General features: G+C 38.5%; 1 protein-coding gene across 1 annotated transcript in view; it reads left to right on the top strand.

The window, feature by feature from the left end:
• LOC128808532 (ras and Rab interactor 3-like) overlaps positions 1–25,216 on the top strand; it is a 158,997-nt gene that overhangs the window by 69,502 nt on the left and 64,279 nt on the right. The window contains exons 13-18 of the mRNA XM_053979735.1: positions 5,367–5,533; positions 6,969–7,083; positions 9,183–9,295; positions 9,904–9,969; positions 11,506–11,653; positions 21,655–21,799. Of these exons, the coding sequence (XP_053835710.1) occupies positions 5,367–5,533; positions 6,969–7,083; positions 9,183–9,295; positions 9,904–9,969; positions 11,506–11,653; positions 21,655–21,799 (754 nt within the window). The remainder of the gene's footprint in view (positions 1–5,366; positions 5,534–6,968; positions 7,084–9,182; positions 9,296–9,903; positions 9,970–11,505; positions 11,654–21,654; positions 21,800–25,216) is intronic.

The following is a 25,216-nucleotide window of genomic DNA, read 5'->3' as shown; positions in this document are numbered from 1 at the left end:
GGAAAATAATTCTGATGGAAAATTCACAATAGATCTAGTTTGTTGTATCTGTTTCATTTTTTTTCTACATTGTGTACCATACATGGGAGAAAAATTTGTATTTCTCTGTTGTGTTTTGGGTACTGAAAATGACTAGAAAATAATTAAGTTTTCAGATTGTCTAATTTACTTATATTGAAGTTTTCCAATCAGTCTGAACTCTGATGAACAGCATTTTCTAAAAGAAATTTACTTGCTGTATGGGTTATTACAAAGTTCCTAGTGTAGAGGCATATGTGTTACTTTTAAACATTTTTGGGTTAAGAATTGACTTGATATTGATAATAATATGTGGGTGTAAATTCATCTTTGTAAATACAAAGCTTAATTAGAACCAAGGGAACAGGTGTTTGGAAAATCATTTTTAATTGGAGAAAAAACAACTTGGGTTTTTTTTGTTTGGTTGGTTGAGTTTTGTCCTTCCCAAATAAAAATGATAGAGATATTTAAAAATATAAATAAGGAATTAAAAAACTTTAAAAATTAGTAAGCGAAGCATGAAAAATGTTTTGCAGCAATATTCTTTCAGGAGAGCCTAGATGTGCCTCATTTTTACTCTAAGTTTACCATCAACAAAAAATCCCTGGAAAAATAGCAATGGATAGTAAACTTCAGGAAGCCTTTCTCATTTCAGTTAGAGAATACCTTTCCCAGTTTTCAAGTTACCTTAAGATATTTATATGAATTCACAAACATACAGTTATGAGGCTCCTGTGTGCCAATTAGATTCATGCCTTTCAGGGATGTTATAATTTTTTAGATCAGTCAACTGGTCATTGCTTTGTGTAAGGAAATGCTTCTTTCACTTGGGAAGGTTTAGGCATGTTCTGAAGTAACTAATGTATGGAGTGAGATCTGTGCTTGGCTGACACGCTTTTAAAGGGAAAACTAAGTGGAAAAGCTGTCAAATTTAACTAACTACAATAACTTAGATGTGATTCTTGATGGTGTAGTTAAAGACTCCACTCTGTTTAAACTTGAAAAAGTGTTTTCTATGCAGCTTATTTACTAGGATATGTGGGCTGTCTGCACTATGTGCCTTTAGATCTGTTTCAGACTAACTCTAGCTTGGTCCCGTGGATAAAATGCTCATCATTACGTGGAGCACTTTTAATTTTGTGCCTCTGGTTCAGCTTTGTACCAAGGGAATGTTACTGATGTGATTCAAGGCTGCTCCATGTTGCAGACTAAAATTGCAAACCAGAAAACACTAAGTGGGGTCAATCAGTGCATTTACTTCAAGAATACACTTCTGATCTAAAGGTAAACACAAATGTCATTTCACACTTTTATATTGAGCTCCGCTCAGTTCTGTGAGAGTGTTGCAAATAGGACTCTATTTTTTCTGTAAGAAGTGCTTTGTTTAGCTCCTTAAGGAAATACTTGTTTCTTCTCAGTGCTGTGATATGTGTTGCTGGCTTTGTTCATCAGGATACACTCTCTGTATGTGAAAGTAATTATTGTAAGCATAACATCTGGAAAGATGACTAGCTTAGGAATGTGTTGAAAATTAGCAGAGCTCTTTGTTGTAGAGCTGCCACTTCATTTTCAGAAACATTGTAATCAAGCTCTTTTGTAATGATACCTCTCTGAAATATTTGGCATGCTTGGCTTCCAAATATCTGTGGAAACAGAAAAAAATGGATGTATGAAGTAGTGAAAACAACTCCTTGCAAAAAAACCCTCATCTTCTTGTTTTACTGCAGAGTGTTGTGAACAGAATGTAGACCAATGTTGCTTTCTGTAATAAAGCAATATTCTTTCATTATTGTGAAGGTTGCTGCAGGAGCCTTTAAGCCCAGGGCTCACAGGAGTGGGTGGTACCACTGTTAAAACGACTGCACTGGGTCTTGCAATGGGACAGAACAGCTGTGTACTGAACAATGGCCTAAATGGGAATGATAATTTTCTTCCTTGCAGATGTACTAGGGAGCTACTCAACAGTTGTAAAACTATTTGTTATGAGCTATAAGCATACTTCACTGTAACATCTTTATCATTAAATCTTTTTATTATTTTAGAGTGGGTGGTCAAAACCAAAACAACATAACAGCAAAAGTACTTTCAAAAGAACTAAAAACAAAAAAAAAACTTTGCATCTTCTATCTGTGTATTGATTGTGCATTCATCTAAGCCAGGTGAAATTAATAAAGTCATCAGTTTCCTGAGAAAATAAAGTCTCACTTCATTGAGGTTGCTGCTAAATATACTTGAAAGTCTTAAAAAACTGCCGAGTTACAGTATAAGAGTAGACTTCTTTAGCTCTATGTGCCACACAAGTTCCATGACCCACAATAGTAGGAGCTGAATGAAAAGGCCTGAGGTAAAACCAAGGCCAGATATATTTAAGGCTTTATATTAAAGTTTATAAAAGCTAGAAAACTAAAACACAAAACAGAAGACCATGTAGAATGTGTCAAGTAAGCTGCTTTGGCCGTGGTGGTTCAGACCTATTCCAGGCTAACTACAAATGGCCACTCGACTTCTTCTGTTAACCCAGCAAACCCCAGAATTACACACTGCTCTTCCCCAATGTCTCAAGCCTGTTGCCATGTAATGAATGCAAATGTCACTCCCACAAACCATCTAGCTAAGCAGTTTCAACTCAAGACGTTGTGTGGGTAAAACATCACCACTAATAGAGCCAGGAATTTTAATCTGACACACATCCATTCAAACTCAGCAAAGATAATGGAAAGGCAAGCCCTCCTCCACTAGTAATTAGGTTTTCTTGGAAATGAGCAAACATAGCTGTGCCAGTGGTATGGCACTATGCATTCTCAGTTAAGCATTTGTTTGAGTAATTTAGGATACTAAACAGGATCCCAGACAAGATGTATTCCCCAGCAGAGGCTGTATTTGTCCTTAAGGCAATTCTGTTTCTTTTATTTGTTACTGAAAAGAGAAATGGTACTGCCTGTGTGTAGCAGCACCAAAGTCAGTCAGATTACACCCACACAGATCAGAATTGGATCCACAATTTTTTCAATCAGTCATCCACTGACCTTGCACTTGGGATTATGTGCTGAGGATATTACTGGCCTAGGCCATGCTGACTTGTTGGACTATGAACCAACCTTAGCAACTTCAGTACACAGAGTAAAAATTAACTATCTAGGAGTCTTTTAGTAATCCAAACTGTAACACATTAAGCAGGAGGAGGTATAAACTACCATAGTATGTTTCGTAGAATATTTACAGCCTTGTTAACAATTAAAGAGAGAAGTGAGCCAAGAAGTATAATTTCCTGGACAGAACAGGTAAAAGATAATTGTTTTAAAAAACATCTGTGCAGAAGTATACGTAAGCAGAGAGAAAAAGGTCTTTCCTGTAAAATCTGTAATAGATCCTCAGTGACATGTAAAAGTCTAGAATTAGAAATGACCCTGGACACTTCAGTAGTTTTATGCATTAGAAATTCCACAGCCAGAAGCTATAAATGGGACTAAAGAGCAAAGCTGAGTCTAAGATTCCTGGTGAGTTGATGACATCTCAAAATTCACAAGGAAATCTCAAGTTAGAAAGCTGTTTCATAACTCAAGCAAGAAAATATAGCTCTAGAATATATACAAAAGTAAATTAATAAAGACGTTTGGACTCAACAAGTTAAATTAGACTAGTAAGTAGCCTCATAAATGATAAAAGTATTACTAATTTTTAAATGCTAAATATGAAATTTCATTGCATCCTGGTGCACATCGATCAAGATGACTGAGTTCAATCCAATTAAAATCACTAACAAAAATTCCTGTTAAACACATCTTAAATCTTTGCTGAAAGAAAAGTACTGGTGAAATTGATAGGAGCTGTTTAGTAACTGTTCTTTATAATGTAGCTAGATAATTTTGCTGGAAGATGTACCCGATTATTTCCTTCAATGTAATCAATTATTTTATTCAAAACAGCATATTTTAGTAGATCTCAAGCATAGCATTAAGCACTCAGACCCCTGTTATCTCTCTGTAAGGCTATAGGTCGTATTCTCCTCGACCCCAGCCATTGGAGGATTTCCAATCCCCCAGTAGCCTACTTAAACCCTCACCTCTGCCCTGTTCAGCGGAAGAGCTGTCACTGGAACCCTTTGCAGAAGCTGCCAATAAAGACATCTCCGCAGAACTCCACACAGCCTTCACCTCTCTCCATCCCTGCGTCTGCCGAGGCACTTTGCGAGCACAGAGCTGAAATCAGTGAGAGCTGAAATCACTAGAGCTGAAATCACTCCACAAGTGCTCGCTAAAGTAGCCAGCGGCTCGGAGCTAGCCGGGGGGCCCAGGCAGGCTGTGCCTCATCAGCACAGCGCTATCTGGGACACCTACGGCGGCTGCTGCCCAGGGGGCCAGACGGACCCCCGGGACTTCAGGCCGCAATAGAGCATCATGAGTTAATGATGGAAACCCCTACTTGGATGGAAACACAATGTAAAGAAAGCCCAAGCCAAAATGGCCACAATGTTGGTTGTGATACTCTCACTTAGCCTGATAGACAAATTTGTCATCCTGCTTGAAGGATGCCTCATGAACCGTATAAATAATACCCCATTTTCTTATGGCCCAGTTATAAAATAATTCTGTTTTATGTATTGAGATTACATTTGCAATACTGTAAATTGTAAACAAATGACAAGGTGTGTACCAGTCTTCAGCGATGACAGTTCTTGGGTATTTCTCGCCAGCTAATTTTGGAGAGCTGTACAAGGGAGGTCACTCCCTTGTTTCATTTCCCAGAAGTTTTCTTTTACCATTTCAAAGTGGTGTTATATGCAGATAGAGAGACTTAACATATCTAGATCGTCTAAGTATTGCTTTATTTAAACTTCTGCCCAAGTTAGAATAAAGCATGTAAAAAAATTGCCATGTTCATAGGTTGGGTCTTGTGCTTCTGTTTTCTGTTGCTGTACAGAATGTACAAGTTATTTCACCACTCGGATTTCGATACTTCTATTAAGATGAGGGGGGGGGGGGGATTTTTTGGTTGGTTGGTTTTGTTGTTGGGGTTTTTTCAATTCCGGATTAGTAGTAATACATTTAAAAGAGCAGCAAACTTGACTTAATTTTGCTTTTAATATCAGCTGTGATTTTAAATCATTGTAATTCTTCCATGGATTTTCATAGATCTTGGCAGACGTAACTATAAGAAGATCCTGGATGAGCATGCAGAACTTGGCTGAAAGTGACAAGGCCAAGTATAGTTGAAAGGTACCCTGGAAAATGAGCTGTCATGCACGATTGTAAACATCCTTCTGGGATCATCTGCTCTGCTCAAAGAGGTGTAACTGAGCCTGGGATAGTGATGGGAAAGCTCAACTGTTTCTTTCCTTTGTCCTGCAGATGGAAAAATGAACAAAATTAAATGGCTTTTGACATGGCCATTGATATTCTTGCTGTTTACCACAATTCCAAACTGCAGCAAGCCACGCTGGGAGAAGTGCTTTATGATGACATTCATCTTGTCCACTCTCTGGATTGCCTTGTTCTCCTACTTCATGGTGTGGATGGTAAGTGTATGTAGCAGGACTTCATACTGAGTGAAATGTGCATCTCAAAGTATGTAAAAATCTTCTGTGCATTTGTCAAAGAAAGGCATGTAATTGTAGTGCAGTCTCTTCAGCTCATACAATAATTATTATAATTTTAGCTTTTTGCTGCCTTTTTTTTCTGCAGAAATAATTGGGTCTTTACTGTATAGGGCACAATACAGTACAGGAAGGTAGTGGAGAACATCTCTACTTCCCTCAAATGCCTGTCAGGCATTTGAAAACCACTTTATGTTTCCTCTCATGAAAAATTGTGTTTTCTGTATACTTTTTGCAACTTTCTATAGAATTTTTGCATTGTAAAATAATCCTCCAACGAAGACTGTGTCTAAGAAATTCATTTGCCAGCCAAAGCCACACATTTGTATCGTATTATATGTCCTTTGGAAGGTCATACTCTATACCTTGGTTCCATATATAGATATTCCCTTCACAAATGAGAGAAGTGCTCATTATGGGTGCAGCCCATACTGCTTTCAGAGGCAGCTGGGCCATCGTACCTTGGTACCAGTCTCAGCAAGAGAATTGTGCTGACTTCTATTCCTGGACCTCTGCTAGCCCTTGAAGATAAGGTTTGTCAGTAGAGTTCCTAAAATACACCTTTTCTTAAGTGTAGGGTCCAAATTTCCTCATGTGATAGACTGGCAAACTATTTCAAGAAAACAACTTATAGCCTAGAAGACTTTCATCCTTAGCAGTCTCAGCGGGGAAACAACTGTCTGTCCCTGGTTCAGTCTTCTCACTCTCACGAGCCTGTTTCCTTTTCAGCTGCCTTTTCTTGATGTTTTTTCAGCCCTCTTTGGATGTTCCAGCTAAATACAGTTCCCTGTCCTTTCTAAGAGCTCTGCTGCAATCTTCAGTGATTCCTTAAGCTCTTTTCAAGCTGCATCTGGAGTATCAGGGGACAGTATAACCAGACGTGCTCACTTCGGGATTATATGAGAAGTCACACAAGAAACTAGTTCCTTCTTCATGTGTTAGGTTATAATAAGTTCTTTATATCTCTGCCACTTTATTACAATATAATATTGGTTGCAGTCCTTTTGAGAATAGAACCAATGAGAATCTTGCCATTTGTGGAAACCAAAAAACCCCAAATCCACAGATTTTACTGTATCTCCTTTAAACAGCAGTATGTCATGTTAGTACAACAGGAAATGGAGATTTTTGTCCATAGAATGTTGAATAATAAGACCCAAAGTACTTTTTCTTTGTACAGGGTTGGTTTTAGGCTGGTTATTCCGCAAGTATTTAATTTGCAGAAATGGATAAGTATTCCAAGTCTATTCCTGTTAGAGTCCACACCAGAAATCAAAGTTAAGTGTATGCCACAACTGTATTGGAATGAGGAGATTTTCCAAATATGATAAGCTGATCTACCTTCCTCCTTGTTCAGGTGACTGTGATTGGATACACCCTTGGGATACCAGATGTGATCATGGGCATTACTTTCCTGGCTGCAGGAACAAGTGTCCCAGACTGCATGGCCAGTTTAATAGTAGCAAGACAAGGTACTGTGTCTGCTGAAGCATAACTGCAATGTTACGTATGTGTTCTGTGATTTGCTTCCTTCATAGACGTAAATCGTCAATGCAATTTTATAATTTTATTTTAATTTTTACTGTTTCAGAACCTCATTAAAAGCCAAAACAGTTTGCTAATTGTTGTGAACCAAAAAAATATCTTTTGCTTATTGGGATGGGGCATTCTAGCATTCTAGAAGGTAATTCAACCTCAGATGTGCCATGCATGGTATGTATCAGTCAGGGTAAAAAGACAAAAATCATAGACAAAACTAGAATATCGGCTATTAAAAACTACTTTGAAGAATATATACTGACCAGCACTCCTCCATGTAAAACTTGCACTGATTTCTAGAAGACCTCTCAAATCCAAGGGAGTGAAGTGATTTGAGAGGATCTGGCAGAAGTGTTGTTGCTCCAGGCAGAGTTCTCATTCAAATGCAGATCTCTTTCCCACTGGAACATATGAAGAGCTGCACTGGAAAGAGTTTTGGATTACTGACATCTACATCCTCCTCAGCTGTCCATTTGAAATTGTCAAAGGCTTTCTTATTTATCTTTAAATTTTGTTTAAGTTTTGTTATGTTTCTTTTTTTTTTTTATTTGTAAAATCCTGGTAGCAGCATCCTTTTCTGTTGTTGAAAAGCATTAGAGCTGACAGTGTGATCCTCTGCCCAGCAGTAGACTAAGAAAAAGACCTAATTTTATTCTTTTCCACTATTTCAGTTCCCATAGCCTTTTTTTTTTTTTTACTCAGATAATGACATCTCCAGCAGACATCATTGGGCAAACAACAAGGGCTTTTCAATGATAAATTAAGTACTCAAAAGCCCCACCTTTGTAATCTGAGATAGGAGTAGTGCTGTTAAATGTTGCTTGCTTGAAAAGTGTTATATATTTAAAGTATGTAATTTTCCATGTTTCATTATTTGTTGTCTGTAGAATATTCTCATAAAAACAGTACAACAAAGTCTTCAGAATTATTATGGAACCACCTTCCCACTAATTTAATTTTGCATATGTATTAATTTAAGTGAACAGTTTTTTTCAAGAACAAGGAAAATGTTACATTTTTAAATTAACAGTTCTTCTGTTGTACTAGACAAAAATACTGCAAAGATTGTTTGCTCTGAAAATTAATGTAAGCACTAGATTGACAAAAAGGGGCCCAACGCCCTTAAAGACAGTACAGGGACTCTGCACTGCTTGAATTCAAGCGAGTTGTTCACTGACAGAATGCAGACAGGTATAGATGGACACTACCATCATTGGATCCAAAGCATTACCTTACAGATCATGTATTTATGGTATGGTACTGTCTGTCCCCACTCTGTTTGCTCTGAAACTATATTTGGGACATGTCCCATTTATGTCAGAGCTCCTCTTCCTTTTCAGTTCCTTCCTTTCCAGTATTCACTTAGTGGAAGTGATTCAATCGTTAGGCCAGTTAGGTCTAAGGGAAGTTAGCAGGGACAGAAAGAATTTTGCCTTCCTTGTATCCACTGACACTGATGCAGAATGAGATGCCAGCCAGTGGTGAGCATTAGAAGTAGATACTTCTAATAAATTTACCTAAGTAAATAGGTACTTTACCACCATTTACCTTTCTTTTCATTTCCTTAGTATTTTACTGTTCTTGAAGTGAAATTATTAGTGATCAAGCCCCATGGAAGTGCATAGTATCTTTGACTATCATCTGGTTGGTTATTTTCAGGATCTCTTTTCATTCACATGAGATAAAGGTCACATATCCACATACTAAATCTTGTACATAATCTTCAGGTTCCCTGTGGCTGCAGACTACCTAGAGAGAGACTTTGACATAGACCTCAGGTGCTGCATGACTCCCACACACCCTATAAATGTTTTGAAAGGCACAAGGAAGGTGTAATTGGAGTGAGCAATTTTTGCACATTTTTTTCAGAAGTGTTATGGAAATTGTCTCCCTACCTCAGATACTCTGGGATTCCAGGGGAATTGGATCAATGCAGATCATTCCCCTTTAGTTTCCTCCAGTGCACAGAGTAATGGCCATATACTTTGATTTTATCAAAGAGTAGTTTTTTTTTGGTTTTTTTTCTCTGCAGGCCTTGGTGACATGGCAGTATCCAATACAGTTGGGAGCAATGTCTTTGACATTCTGGTGGGACTTGGTGTTCCATGGGGTTTGCAGACCATGGCAATCGATTATGGATCAACTGTATGTATACTTGGCAAATATTTCATTTGCACTTTTATTCTGTTTTTAAAAAATCCTGAAAAGAAAGCATGCAAATAGAATAGATTTAAAACCAACCTGTTGATCATGTTATTAGTTGCTAAATAAGGTGTTATTGCTTTGCCAAGGAACCCAGTTAAGAAAGCAATTCTTCTTCCCCAAGCTGCAATTAATTTCCAGTTTGTCAACTGGAGTACCTTACACTGTGTAGCAGAAAACTATTCCATGGATGGTTCATGGCTCTGTCGTTTTCTTGCTACACAATTTCCAGTAAACCTGTCTCCATGTACCTTAGCATTTTTGTAAGACCAGAATAACAGCATATCTTTCCCTTCTGAGGATTTTTTACATAAAATCCGTTATAAATGCTCACTTCTTTTTTTAATGGAGATGGGATTACTTTACATTCGGTTTGATTCCTTAATCTTCCCATTCTTCATTAGGATACATCTGTTACAGATTTGCATAGTTTAAAATATGTAAGGCACTGTTCAAAGCAGAAGGTGGACTTTATATCAGTAAATTGATTCTTGATCTCCAAAGCACAGTTATATGGTCAGCATTTTAAAAGTATTTTCTGATTTCCACAGGTTAAAATAAACAGCAAAGGATTGGTTTATTCAGTTGCACTTTTGCTAGGATCAGTGGCACTTACTGTAAGTATTGGAGCATCTACAAGTATTTCAATTTGAAAATACTTGTTACATATTTACATGTTACAGAAAGATAAAATAGAAATACTTAGCATTGATTTCTTCTAGCAATACCATGAGTGGAAGAGCTACCATTGTCCTCAGTGAGGACTGCAATCGGGCATTTGGTGCATGAGATGCTGGATATGTGTAGGTCCCATGGATTTCAGTGTCAGTGTTGAAATTTTTGAATCCAATAGTACTTCTGTGGTCCTGTGTCCATACCCCCGGCCTGTCTCTAGGCTGAGACAATACCTGTTGTGCTTCATCACCTTTGCCCTTGTCTCTGATTTCCAAAACCATCCTAAATCAAGTGCTGTAGCCTAAGCCCTTAGTGAAGACTAGTCTGTGAGGACTGAACTCCAGGACTTGGAAGAGACATGCTAAATGTGACTCAGCATAAGACACCCCTGTAACACAGGACTTCTTAAAGTGAAACAATAATTCTGTTTGAAAAGTCAGTTTTGCTGGTACTTAAGGTCTCTTCCTGCTTGACTCCCAGGGCTCTGTAGGAAGAATCAAATCAGGTATAAGGAATCAAAAAGGTATAAAAATATCCACTTATACTAACATCTTTCACTTGATTGCCTGTGGAGGCTTTGTAGAGGAGGTGATTACCACTGGAGATTTCACACTGTTGCATGACTAAGCCTTACATAGCTTCACATCACCTGTGCATGACCTAAGTGATAGAATGGCCAGGGCTGTTCACTCTGCTGCTGACTTCCTAATGTATCTGATCTATAAGGTGTGAGAACGTGTTCTGTTCATTTCTTATCCCCTGCCTGCCATACTGCACAGTGCCTGTGAAACAGCGCCGGTGTTCTGTACACGTTTGTATCTGGTGTTGCTGCATGCATATTGTTAATCAGCGCATTGGGGAAAAAGTGGGAGGATTATGCAGAGGAATTACTGTGCTAGCCCTCTCTGCTTTTCTGAAAAGGGTCTTTTCGTAGCAGAAGCCAGATCACCTGATTTTAAGGCATTTTGTTCTGCTGAGTACCCTGATTTGCACAGACCCTCCTACCGCAAACTAAGAGGAAAGTTTTGAGCAAAATAAATAATAATTCAGAGGCACTGAACACCATGGAAAATAGATGCCTTCATGAGGACTTTGTTGCTTTGCTACCTGTAACTTGTAACCCCTTAGTTCTGGAGCTCAGCAAATAAGCAAGTAGAGCACCTCTTTTGAAGCTGTTGAAAGAATGGGCGTTAGGTGCTGGTGCACTACTGGGACATAAAGGATTTGCAGAGGAACACTTGAGGGAGGAACATTAATTTAGTTTAGTTGATTGAATATTGCGTAAAACAGTCGTAGGACAACTGACACTCAGAACCGAGTCAACAAGGTATGTTGCCTTTCTGATCTATAAAATATTGAGAATATATTTTTGTCTTCCTGCAAGACCTCTAATTCAAAAGACTCATTTTTAGCTTATAATGTTTGTTTCCAAAAGTCTCCTTCAGAACTTTATTAACTGATTCTCTGTTTGCTTGCAGGTGTTTGGAATCCATGTAAATAAGTGGAAACTTGACAGGAAGTTAGGCATCTACGTGTTGCTTCTTTATGCTATTTTCCTGTGTTTATCTATAATGATAGAGTTCAATGTCTTCACCTTTGTCAACTTCCCTATGTGCCGAGAAGAACTTTAAACCACAACAAGGAGAGACACTGAAATTCTTCTGATGACACATGCTGTAAATGACAGGAGGCATTTCACATTTCTACCTTCTTTCCATCAATAATTTGAGTGTCATTCCTGCTTAATCAGCTAACAAGCACTTTTACCTATAAGGAAGGAAAGCATACCTTTCTTTTAACATGCTAGCTGAAGGCAACCAAAGCATTTTCCTCATCTTTGGATATTGCTGCTCCGTCATAAAGCTACATGGATCTTACACAGAACTCTAAAAGGACCCATTTCTGGGCATTCTGTTGTGGTTTTCTTTCTCCTTCTGCAGACAATCAACCACCACCATCAGGGTTAGCAAGAGGATGGGAGAAAAATCTTTATAGTTCTTTTGGTTTTGACATTTACTTTCCATGGAAGGATAAGAGGCAAGTTCAGAACCTTGCTTGGCTCAGTCAGAATATTTAAACTACAGGACCAGAAAGTCCAAGGCACATTTCATGGCATGCACTGTTGAGGATCATTTCCCCCTTCAAGTGCTCTGCTTATAGAGAAACTGCACTGACAGTTTTTGATGGCAATGTTGGATATTTATCACTCTGTTCAATGAACAATGTGGCAGAGAAAGAAGAGGAAATGGTTGTATGTTGTATCACTTGTGTTGATGCACACCAGAAGTCAGAGTAACTGCATACTGAAGAAGAGAATTTACATGCAGAAATTCATACTTGAAAAATATGTTTTATTGTTAATGAGGAATGCTGTATACATAGATATAAACTGACATTTGTGGAATATTACACCACAAAAAAAAAAAAAACAACTTTGCATTGGCCATTGTAAGCCCATTGTGTACATTTAGAAGAAGCTAAAGAAATAAAATATAACTGGGTGCTCAGTAACTATCAGTTATTGTTAACAACTGGTAATAGTAGCTGAACATAATCCAGACTTTCTGACTACAAAACCCACCTTGATTATGATTTGGTTTGATTCAGTTTGATTGGTGAGAGGAAGAAGCTTTTTACATCAGTCAAGAAGCTGGTGTATTCTTCACCATTTTTTCTTATTCTCAGAAGCTTAATGAAGATGAATGTCTGACATGGAGCAGTGCAGATAAGAGTCACCCTGAAAAAAGCAAGTCTGTCAAGAGAATGTGGTCCTTGATTTGATTGCATGCAAATTTTGAGGCATGATATACTTCTTTTTAACCCTGAGTAGAAACCAAGTTTTGATATCCTTTCCACCAGCATAAATCTGATATAAGGAGTTACTCTGGATAAAATTGACAGCAAGATCCAGCCCAGAGTATTAAAATAGCGGGTAGCATTCCACAATTTAGCAGTGATATAATTGTAAATCACTGAGACAGCATATTTTGAATTGCTACTAAACTTTAAAAATATTTTGAAGCTGTATGTGAATGATCACATAAAGTTTCTAAAGAAGCACAGTTACCTTTATACGTAGATTTTTAAAATTTTTTAATGTTTATAAACCAAACCAAACCTATCAACTAACAGTTGATGTGTTTTTAAATGTATTAATATTTTCCATTACAACTAAATATAAAAAATTGTGTCAATGAGAATATACTATAAAAACTTAGCAAATAAGCACTTACTCAGAAAGTTCCTTCTTTTGACATATATGACAAATAATTATGTTTCACCAGCTGACATGCAGAATACTGTTTACACCAGGCAATGAGTTTACAACTAGAATTATTTTTAAATTATTTTAGAATAAATTAAAGAGTGTATGCTGCTGCTGGTGGTTTTTTTTTAAGAATTGGGTCCATTCAGTGTGATTCTAAGGAGAAAAAGAGCGAATTTGTTATTTGCTTTACATTTTGTTACAAATGTCAGTATTAGTATCCATTTAGGGTTTCTTACCTTAATTAAATGGTCATGTCGTTAAGCTAAGAACTAAAGATTGACACAATTACAGCATTACTAAAATGCTTTTTTAAATAGTCTAGAATGGCAGTAAACACATTTTATCTCAAGTATGCCAATGACCCCATTTCCAGGCATTCATGACGTTTTTGGTGCAGTATAAAGCTGAGGAGATGGAATTCATGTTCATCTTGGAGTCTTCTGTTGCAGAAAGGCTTTGAAAATGCAGCATACTGCTGCACCACTGTAGGAATATCACTCCCTAGTATTCCTCTCTCCCCTGCTGTCTTTCAGGAGAACAGTTTACTGCTGAAAATCTGGTGATGACTTAGATATGGGACTGAAAGGAGCAGAGAGAGAAACCAAGTAATTGGGTTTTTCCTATATTCTGTTTTTATGGCCTTGGAGAACTGTCTTCAAGCAAATATTTGCTCTCCTATGCACAGTTCAGGTAGCTTATTTGTCTTTACATAATAGAAGAGTAGTTCCAAAGTCTGGTTTTGAATGCATAGTAATCAGCTGGGTTGATAGGGATGAGGGCATCAAAGTTTATAGTGCCAGATCTAGAAAACTGTATTGTACCTTCATACTTCTGAGCCAGGAAATTTTAGAAGAGTATGGGCACCATTTTTTTTTCCGTAGCAGCTGACCATCTGCCCAAATATAAATGAATTTTGTTTGCTAATTCCGTAAGTCCTTCACACATCATTTAAAATTACTCTGCCTAATCTGAATATCACCTGCTCCAGAAAACCAGTGTTGTATTTTAGCAGAAAAAGTCTCAGAATCCAGAACAACCCTTACAATGTGTGGCTGGTTCCTGTCATCTACAGCTCTCCCTGAAACATAAACTCACTTCAAGAAAATTTATATTGAATTCTAATGCTGCATTTCATGGGGTGTTCTCATCTGCATCTACTGCTATGGGTCATGTATCATGCCATGGTTATCATTATAGATAACATTAGTAGGATTCTCCTTTGACACCACCGCATGACCAAGGATGTATTGTTTGCCAAAGAATTATGAGATGTTGTGTCAGGGCTTTGATGACACATAATCATATGAAGTACTTTAAGAAGTTCCTAAGTAGTCCTTGTCCATATGCTAAAGTAAATAGTTACACATTAAGCCATGCAGGTAAACTGAATGATCCAAGAAATACCTGATTGACAAATTATTGTATTGCAGATAAACCCACGTCAGAATGTATCACTATCAGGAGGCTATTGCCGAGTAATAGCAGACTAGTGCCTTTCACATGTATACAAAAAAAAAAAAAAAAAGAAATGAAAACATTAGCTTGTGTGGTCAGGAAACCATTAAAAATGTTGCCATTTTCTAGTCAAGAAAAGGAGTGATTTGTGCTTGGCTCTCTGCTGTTAGCGCAGTTCTATATTGCAGCTGTTCAGATTGTATCTATAAAATTCTGCAGACATTTTGTTCATTAACCATTGCAAAAGTTAGCTGGCTGAGTTTGGAATGTATGTCACAATGTTCTGTAAGTTAATGTTCAGCTCAAGAGTGAAAAGAAAGCTGGTGTATGTGAGAGAGAAAACTGTTAGTGTGATCTGAAATTTGCCAGCATACTAACACTGAAAAGTAACACAACTGAGAAAAAGATATCCCATATCCAGCAAAGCTTAACTTCAATGGCTTTGATTCTGTTTTAAAGCTAAGCATCTATCCAAGTGCCTTGCTGGATTTTGTCCTAAGATGACAGTGGAGCATGGTTTCTGGGTTTCTTATCATAGTCAGTTCTTTCTGTGTTCTATTGCTTTTGTAGTCTAAAGATTTTATTTCTTCCTCCCATTAAAAGGTTTGACCAAAATCTGTGGACTTCTGCTCTGCTGATACCACTTTAGATTTCCACCCTTGTAAATAAGAGAACTCGTTCCTTGTCTCAGACTTCTCAACTGTGCATTTACCCTTGTGTATGAACAGGATCAAAACTGAGTTACAGCTGGCCAAGGAGGGCTTTTAGCAGCTTTTCTGAGCTGCAGTTCCCCTGGAGTAGCACAGCACATAGACCCATGGAGTGTAATCCTGTCTGTAGCAAGGAACCGGGAGTGTTTCCATTGTGTTCAGCAGTGTTTGATTCCATTTATCTACCATAACAATTGTACTACATTATGAAGTATTGCTTGAGTAAAGATTTCAAGCTCAGGATCTGCATGTCTAAATCTAAGAAGCTCCAGGTATGGTTATCCCAATGTCTCTTTGATGGTCTAAGGGCTTCTCTCTGGGCTGAAGTCTAGAAAGCCTGGAAGAACACCTGAAGTCTTCCCAACAGTTACAGCATAGTCAACCATCTTTCTCCTGGCTCAGTCTTTGGTGTGCCAATTTTATTTTGTTTTTATATGCTTGCTGCAGCTGTATCAAACAAAGATAGCTTCTGGGTTTAGATTATATTTGTAAGCTTTCTGTCAACATGTAAACAAATGGCGAAGGTCTTTACTGATCTAATACGTAGCAATTATAGAGAAGATTCTATTCTGTCTTTGATTTCCCTTGTGACTCTGCTTTAATTACACTTGTTTCTATTATGTGTTTGCTCTAGGTGCACAAACGCCTCATGAGTTTTGTTGTCTTCCTTTCTTGGATTTCTTGCAATTTTAATGCCATTTACCTGTGTCCCACTGTTAGTTGGTTTTGGTAGAGTTCTTTAAGCTGTAGAACTACTGTCTGATTATTCATGCCAAGGAAAGCTCAGACGTTATGTAATATGAAACAGACACTAAAGTAACTCTGATAGCCAGGTGAAACCAAAGAATCTTCCTAATTGAAGTACATCACCTTGGAGCATAATGTTCTGTCATTGCAAGCTTCAGATCTCTCTGTTATTTGTGTTTAAACATTCAGAAGAAAATCTCTGCAGCTCATGCATTTGCTGCACAATTTTCTTTCTAGTTCCATGAGTGTGAATGCCACATTTTTCATTTTGTTAGGTGGTGAGATTTATGTGATGGTTACACAGTAAATGACAGTGTTTAGTTCCAGCAATTCTGTACCAAACATGTTGTTATTCCGTTGAACCATTTGGAAAAGTCTGTATGCAAATGATCAATGTCCTGCTGAAGAAGGGAATGCCATTCAATTGATGTATGCATTCCACTTTCTGACCTACCGTGTACATGTTTAAAAACCTCCTTTTGAATAACTTAGCACTTTTCTCATATTTTCCCACATGTGAGATCCTGATGGTTTTTCCCCAGAGAAGTCTGTGAAGTTCTGTACATGCCTCTCCTGACACGTGAGATGTGTGTGGCTGCTTCTCCACAGGCCAAGATGTGTAGTGCTTGTGGCAATTTGTTCATCACATGGTTCTGCTTGCTCCCATACAGTGCACTGTCTGAAAGAAATGAATAATTATGGGAAATTAATGCCATTTGGATATTTTCTTAGAAGATTTGCCAGTTGGAATTTAATTCTGTTTTTCACTTGCACAAAGAATGTAGGCAGTCATTGCTGTCCTGTCACTGAGATGGTCTTGATAAACTTGAACGACAAATAAAAAGATTGGTTTGTAGCACTAGGCATGGTAACAAATTCTAAAGGTATCAGAACATGAGAAAACCAGACAGATATAATTTCTAGAAAGATCAGAAACAACTGAGATGCTTCCTTTCAGAGGTTTTTTGCAGAAAAGTTATGGCCTTTATTCATGTACCAGTTATGTATGCAAAGAAAATTTGTAAATCTGCTTCCCCAGCAACACCTGTGTTTCAAATGGCTGTTACTGCAGCAAAGTTATGACCAAATTCTTGCCTTCACGTTCTTGGGAGTGGTGCCAGTGTTCCTTAGTGTCCTGGTAGTTGGCACAAATTAGTATCAGTGGAACTGAGCGTAGAATTTGGCTCACGGTATCTCCTCCATTGCAAGAAATTCTTTGAAATAATTTATGGTCACTAAAATAACTTCTGAATCTTTTAAAAACCTGTGTTTCATACTTGCAGGCATTTGCAGTGCACCCTTCAGAGGTGCAATACCTCTTTAAATATTATGAAAACTTTCTAGAACTGCTTACTTTGAAAACAGAAAGGGATGGGTTTGTAAACTGTAAATAACAGAAATCTCTCATGTTACTTATTTTTTCAATGACTGTGACCTTATGCACTGTGAATGCTCTGTGATATGGGGTCCATTGTACAGATAAACGTCATGAAATCCAAATGGATTTAATGTGATAATTTGTTACAAAATGTTGGCATGATATCTGATTATTTTTGTTGTGAGAATTTTAAAAAATAGTTAACTCAGCATTTATAAAGATTATAGCAGTCAGTATTATAATGCACTATATAAAAATATGTACACTATCAATAAATTATATAAACGAGAGTGTTTGCTGCTTTTTTTCTCAGATGATTAGTAGATGTGAAACATTCTCATATATATTGTTGAAAATCTAAAATTTCAGGACCCAAATAGGATGTGTGCCTGCACATGTTAGCTTTCTGGTGAAATCTGGACCCTGCTGAACTGAGTGACAGAAGGCCCCACATTCTGTGTATTCTAGGAAGTACTGCCTGGATCAAGCCATTATTTGGAGTGAGTTAAGTGTATCAGTTTGATTTGCAGCAATTCTGAAACACACAGTTTGCTCTTTTGGGACTAGAAAACCGAGAACTCAGTGTGCTGAGAAAACAGTTTGCTGTACTGAGGCACTGGACCAGAAGCAGTTCTGGCAACCTCAGAAAAAACCCTGCTCAAGAGCATTTTGGCTGCCTCATCCAGTGATATATTGGTGTCCAGCAGGTTCACACTGAGTACTGCATGCTGATGAGAGGCTGGAAATAAGGTCCAAAGGCCACACAGTACTATTTTCCTTTCCCAGTTCCCGAGGCTCTGGAAATACTTGATTTCCCATTTCCAGCATGCCTGTAGTCCATCTCAGGGTGTGTGGAGACTCCCAGTATGATGTATATAGTCTGTGGTGCAGTCTGTGCTGGGCTTAGGAAAAGCTCTAAATGCAGTTCTTGGAAAAAGAGGAGCTAAGAGTTTACCTCATCTCATGGCCTGGTGTGTTAACAGTTCCATTAGACAAGAGTCTTCTCATGAATACTCCTAGGCAGTTCACTACCAGGAGATGCAAGTTAAAACAAAGCTCGATCTTTTTCTTAAGCACTGTGCTTGAGACTGGAATCCCTACTCCTGTATAAACCTGGCATTAGCCACTGTGGGCTTTTTGTGCATCTACAGAAAAGTCTTACAGGAATGGAGGAAAAGGATATTCTGCATTGTCTGAATTTTGAAAAAGATTTCATTCTTTAGTGTATGCTAGGCTAAATTTTTTCTAAGCTGGGGACAGAAAAAGATTCATTCTTTTACACAGAATTAACTTTTAAAAATCAGAATCTGAATGTGAAAAGTGCCTCTTCATTTAATCCTTCCATCCTTGACACTGTGACCCATCATGATCTGTTATGTAATAGGCTCTATAAAAGGCACATAATCTAAGGATTAGTGACACAATAGGCATGACAGTTCCTAAGGGCTTCTATCACAGGCCATGTTACTGATGCAGCCGCTCCCTCCTGTATGGAGAGCAGAACTGTGGTGTAATCTGGGCATATTCTGAAAGCCTTTTACTGTAGCTCAAGTGCTCATTGTACTTAATGGCTTCCCCCATAAGCCATTTTTAAACCTTTCCAACCCAGCTGCATGAAACTACAAAAAAGGGCTGCAGGATGCTGTGGCTTAAGATGGAAAGGGTGAATCAGTCCTAGAAGAGAAATGAATTCCTCCCATTTGGCTTGGATTTATAACAGAGGAATGTAAATCTGAAGTAACTGGATGTTATTTTGTAATTTAGCTTTTTTGTAATTGTTTCCTTCCAAAGCCTGATTCTAGAACACATTGTCACATACTAAACCTGTCAAATCTCTAGCTCAAAAAGACACCTAGTAAAGCTTGAATAAAATTTGTCTTTATCATATTTTACGTATTTTACAGAAATACTGAGTATTTTGCAGAAAATATGGGACTTTTAAATTTGGTCAATATCTTTAACAAAACAAATTTCAAAACTTCAAACTTCTGAAACTGCATTCTTTACATTGGAAATAGCATGAAAGATTTCACTCAAATCACATGAAACTGAGATAGCACCAAAATACTGGAATTTTGTATTCTGTATTTTTTGCCATTTTTTCCTGGACCTTTTTAATTGTTCTAGTAAATTTTTTTCTTCTTCCCTAAAAATATAATTGGAATTTTCTAACTCTGTTGTGTTCTGCATTTGCAAAATCTTAAGTCTTTGCCTAGGGTGGCTGCCTATTTGTGTGAACAGTTTTCTCTGTGTGAGCAGGTCCATGCAAACAGCACAACTTTGCATTTTTTGCGTAAGAAAACCTTTTTTTCCAGCAGAGCAAGGGCAAATGCTGAGTGGGCCTGGTCCCTGCTGAATTGCAAGGAAGGGAAGTGGAAACTGGGGTGGAATTGAATTTGTGTGATGCATGTAGGAGATTGTTCTCATGCCAATACCTGAGGTGCATTTCAAAGGTGCCCAGCTGGTGAATAAATCTAGAAGATATTTTTTTTTCTTAGACCTCTTGAGCCCAGAACTCACAGAAGGATTCAGAGCTGGGATCTGACAAGTCTGCAGTAAGGGATGAGTGAATTTCAGCCAACCAGTTTGTCTAAGAGGACTAAATTTTTCATTAATGAGTTTGTTGTTGCCTGAAAATTACTCCAGGAGTTGGGGCAAGGAGTTCCTTAATATAGTAGAAAAGAGCATTAGAAGATACAGTAATTGAAAATTTAAAATTAGATAAGGCAAAAAATCAGGTGTGAATTTAAATAATGTCAGCAATTAAGCATTAACATGCCTTAGTTGGAACGGTGGTGAATTTTCCATCATGCAGTCTTTCAGTAAGGCTCTTTCTAAGATAATAGAGTTTCTAAGATACATTTCCTAATGTGAACTGAAGTTACAGCCTTTATTTTAAAAAAAAAGGGAAATTTTTTTCTTGTGTTACATCAAAGGTGTGTCTTGGTGATGGTAGAAGTCTCCCTGACTCTCTCTAGCTCAGTGCCAGCAGAATTGGCTCTGTGTTCTACACTGAGGTCTAGTTTCCCTCTTGCCAATACACTGACAGCTCCCTGGCATTTGCATTTCTGCTGCGGACTGTGTGGCACTGTCTATTTTCAGAAGGCTGAGAAATTCCTTCTAAAGATAAAGGGGGCAAAAAATTTCTTTTGTCTCCCACTCCATTCCGTGCAATTGCTTTCCTCCACCTCTCCTTTCTACTTCTGCCTTATTTTTTTCCATTATGTATTCTCCTAACATCAAATATTTCTGGAGCCACGGGGCTGCCAAACAGGAGTGCCACCAGCCCTGTCTGCCAGCACATCTGTCAGCCCCCAGCCTCCACAGCTGCTGTGTGTTGGGTCGGGTTTCCCGCACAGCAAACCCTCGATCACTCCAGTAAGGGCAGGTCAAACGTGCACTGAGCCCGACGGGAGCTTCCCAGCGTGGAGAGCTATTCATCTGCCAGCAGTCACACAACCTTATCATTAGCTTTTGCTTTAACTGGGAATGTTTTTGAGAAGCTGTCCTCTGCCAGCGTTAGACATTTCGTTTTCTCAGGTCCTGTGTAAATATAAAGGTTTCCAAGCTCCATCTGGTTCCAGTTACTCAAGCAGTAGAAATACACATGCTTCAGGAATTTGCAGACGGAGACTTACTGCTTTGCTGCCTTACAAAATCCTTTACAAAGTTCACTGTGCTCTGTTGCCTCCTGATATACCTGTAGTCTGTAAAATTTTTTCCACTGAAACTTACTTAGGTTAGAGAAACAAATCAGTTGAAAGTCTCAGACCCTTCTTTCTAATAAGGTTAACCTGCTTGCACTACTAAATATGGCTTTATAACACACACACTCTCTCTCACACACACACACCCTTGACCACCAAAGACTGCCTCTTCCTGAAATCCCCCGTTCATATAAATACAGGAAGTAGAAATAAGAGAGGCTAAAATCGGATCTTCTTGGTAGTTTGCTTTCATTTCAGTGCTTGTTTAGTCCTCTGCCTTCTGATACTACTGAGCCCGAAGCTGGTTTTAAACATCTTCCCCCTCATGCCCTTGAAATACCATCTTCAGTACAAAACCTGAGGATGTGGAAGTTCTGCTCAGCGATGGGAAGGAATTGCTTTTCTCACCGAGGAACTCTCAAGCCACTGTGATACAGAAAGTGACTTAAAGTTTGCTGTAATGATGAAAACATCAGCAGGAGAGAGGGGAGCCAGGGATGACTCAGGGTAAGTCCTGAATCTTTAGTGACTGTTCATTTTTAATAACTGTTGCTTTCCTTTTCCTACTTAACAAAGAGCTGCATTTGTGAGCTGACTGCTGAGTTACCAGTTACACAGTCACAATGGTGTGGCATGACTGTGTTGTAATTTACAGTATTTCCTTTAACTGACATGTTCCAGCTAAAAGCAAACTGCAACAGCTTTATTTAGCTTGAACCGTAACTACTTAAGGAAGAAGGATGAATCCAAATCTACAGTTTGGGGCAAAGGACAGAAAAAGGGACTTCTTTGGTTTTGGAAATGTGACAAAGCTTTTCTGGGAGGCTTACTTTGTTTCTGCTCAAATGCAGAAGTGGATAAGGGCTCGTCCTTATGAGCTGATGGTCACTTCAGTGCCTGCACACTGAGGTGTACACAAACCCTGTCCCCATGCTCCCAGGAGACTTCAAGTGTACTTTCTGTCAGAAAAGGACTACAGGTTTCCCTTGCTTCTGGCTGAAACACTGCACCTTGCAGGACCAAATCCCAGGAAAACAGTGGGAGAGAAAATGGGTTTTGACACAAAGGACAGTCAGCAAGCTACTGGGATTCCAGGATAAGGCTGGAATCCTCCCAAGGCTTGGTTGTATCACAAAGCCCATGCTGAAGCTGGGCATTTCTGTTTCCTGTTTTAAACAAGCAAGGGAAAACTACATAGCTGCTGAATCTGTCAGTCACACACTCCCCCCTTCCCCCTTGGAAAACCATAATAATACCAGATACTGAGACTTTTCCTTATCTGTCTAACACAGCCTATTTTTCATGAATAAAGGTTTCAGATATTTCTGAGATGGATCCAGTAGAAGCAGCTCTGTGGATGGGTGGATAGATATGGGATACTTGCAGTTCCAGTTGCTGAGGGTGCTGCCCTACTTAGAGCACACTCAGTCAAATGGGAAAATTGCTGCTGACAGGCCACTGTGTGATGGTTTTACTGTAGCACTGTTCCCAAATACACACATGGAGTGGGGGGATGGAGGCAGAACCCTGCATTGCAGTTGTCACTGCTTTTGCCTTGTTCAATTGTTTGCATTAAGTGAAACAATGCCACTCCTGTTTCAAGGTATAATTCCTCAATTCCATGTAATGTTAAACATTGAGGGACAAAGATCACACAGCCATCAGGAAAAAATGAAATTATCCAATCCCTGTAGACTGGCAAGAGGAACTTACTATTTGTACTTTGCAGATATTCCCTGCATTTGTGACAGTTAAGATGTTAAGCATGATAGAGTGGAAGATATTTGTTTATCTCTTTCTGAGATGTCTGAAAGGAGCCACATACTTGCAAAGGTTTGTTTTCTGTCTAGAGTTGCAGGAGAAAGTAAACAAGCTGCACACCCTAGGCCAGGACTGTAAATCAAGTGGTTGGAGGAATACTGAAGCATCAATGGGCATGCTGCATGCATTCTTCACAGATTTTTTTGAGCATCTGAACAATTTAACAGAATGATCTTTTATTTTATTAACTGATTGTCTTTATTTCCAATCTATCTTCCACTCATAAAGAGGAACTTGGGTATGTTAAAATCTATTTTAACTCTTTCTGTTTACATGCTATAATATTGCTGAAGATCCTCGAAATTACATTTTAGCATGCATACGTTGTGGCTTCCAACACATTACAGAATTAGAAACATTTCTAAGTTGTGTTTAGCTGATTTCCTGTTATGGTTACACTGAATTAGGCACAAATTACACAAAGTATTTGGAGTTCATAGCTTTCAAAAGAAATGGTAACCTAAGGCAAAATGTTGATGGAGAACCTAGACCTGATTTTAAAATTCTGTGCACCAAAATTGCATGAGAAATTCCTGAGACTGCCCCTCTGTTCACCATAGTTTTAACATTAGTTAAAAGGGAAAGCTTACTCACATGCACAGAAATGTTGGCAGTGCAAACTGTCATGGAAGTACCCCAGCAACTTGGAAATATCCATGCATTCATTCCTAGTGAGGACTAGGGTTTATTCTGCACATAGTAAAGCCATAAACAAGTTTTGCTGATTTATATCTGTCAAATGTCAGAAAGACACTGGGGAGAAATCTGCCTCCAGAATTAGTAGCCACTCAGAGAGGAATGAGGGAGAAGTGCAGCTAGGGGCTGGATAGAAATCAATCTAATCAAATTCTTCCAAAATGCTATGGGAGAGAAGCAGGGAAATTTAACCATTAATTCTCACCTAGAGTCAGGCTAACTCCTAGGAACATTAATAAGTGGTGAGATCACAAAACATCTGGAGAAATGTGAGCTGCTTGACCATGGTGACCATGGTTTCATGTATAGATATATTCCTTCACTCCAACATCTGGCAAATGTATGGAGGATATGATGAGTAGAGCAGGCAGGAGCTGAGACAGAGATGGGATGTGCAAATACTGAATCCACCTTTGAGAAAATGGCTGTTTCAGGTAGCTGGGATGGGTTACAGTGGATCTCATTTCCGGGACACCAGATTACCTAATGAGGTAATGATTGTGCATCTTATGGTGACATGTCTTTTTTGGTACAAAACCCACATCACAGTTGACAGATTTCGTATGATGAATGTAGACATAAAGAGGTCAAGCACTGGAGGAATCTGTAAACTGAACCACTCTCATAAATTCACAGATTTTAGCTTCAGAAGGGAATGTTTTGATTGTCTAGTCTGATCTCCTGTGTAGAGCAGACCACAGAACCTATGAAGCATGCTATGAAAACCATGACTTCTGCTGGAATGGGAGTTTTCACAGAATCACAGAATATTCTGTGATCCCACAAGGATCATTGAGTCCAACTCTTGAGTGAATAGCCCATACAGGGACCAAACCCATGACCTTGGTGTTATTAGCTGGTCACAAGAGCTTTGTTATCAAGGGATTCTTCTACCCAGGCTACACATACATCTCTGCAGTGCAATAAATAAATCTTACGCCAACTTTTACCAGGTTCAGGTTTGAACTGAGAAAAAAATTATTTAAAACTCAAGAGCCATCCTTTGTAAAGAACTAAATCTCAAATTATTTGAATCAGTGGAAAAGGTCCTGTTTGCCTCAGGAAGTCTTGTAAAGTACTCCTCATAGAAAAGTACTCCCACCAGAACCTGTGAGATGTGGTGTTAAAATGGGGAAGGGGCAGTTCAGGCAACTGGAAACAAATCAGTGTTATTAAATCCCTGCTGTCTGTCAAGCTCTCATAAGGGATACACTTTCCAGTTGAGGGGGATGATGCTTTCAGGAGGGAAATATCTGTGCTGAAGATGCATTGCACCAAGACTGGGATATCACTGTAAAGATACAAAAAAGGAAGTGCTCTCCAAAGCTACCTGAATTTGGTAGGGAGGAGACAAAAATCTCCTGAAATTCATTTAACTGAAAAGCATGTTTACAACCACACTGACTC

This window comes from Vidua macroura, chromosome 6 (genome assembly GCF_024509145.1).
Source record: "Vidua macroura isolate BioBank_ID:100142 chromosome 6, ASM2450914v1, whole genome shotgun sequence".
NCBI classification, from domain to species: Eukaryota; Metazoa; Chordata; class Aves; order Passeriformes; family Viduidae; genus Vidua; species Vidua macroura.
Note: the sequence above shows the minus strand (reverse complement) of the source record. Positions and strands in the feature narration are given on the sequence as shown.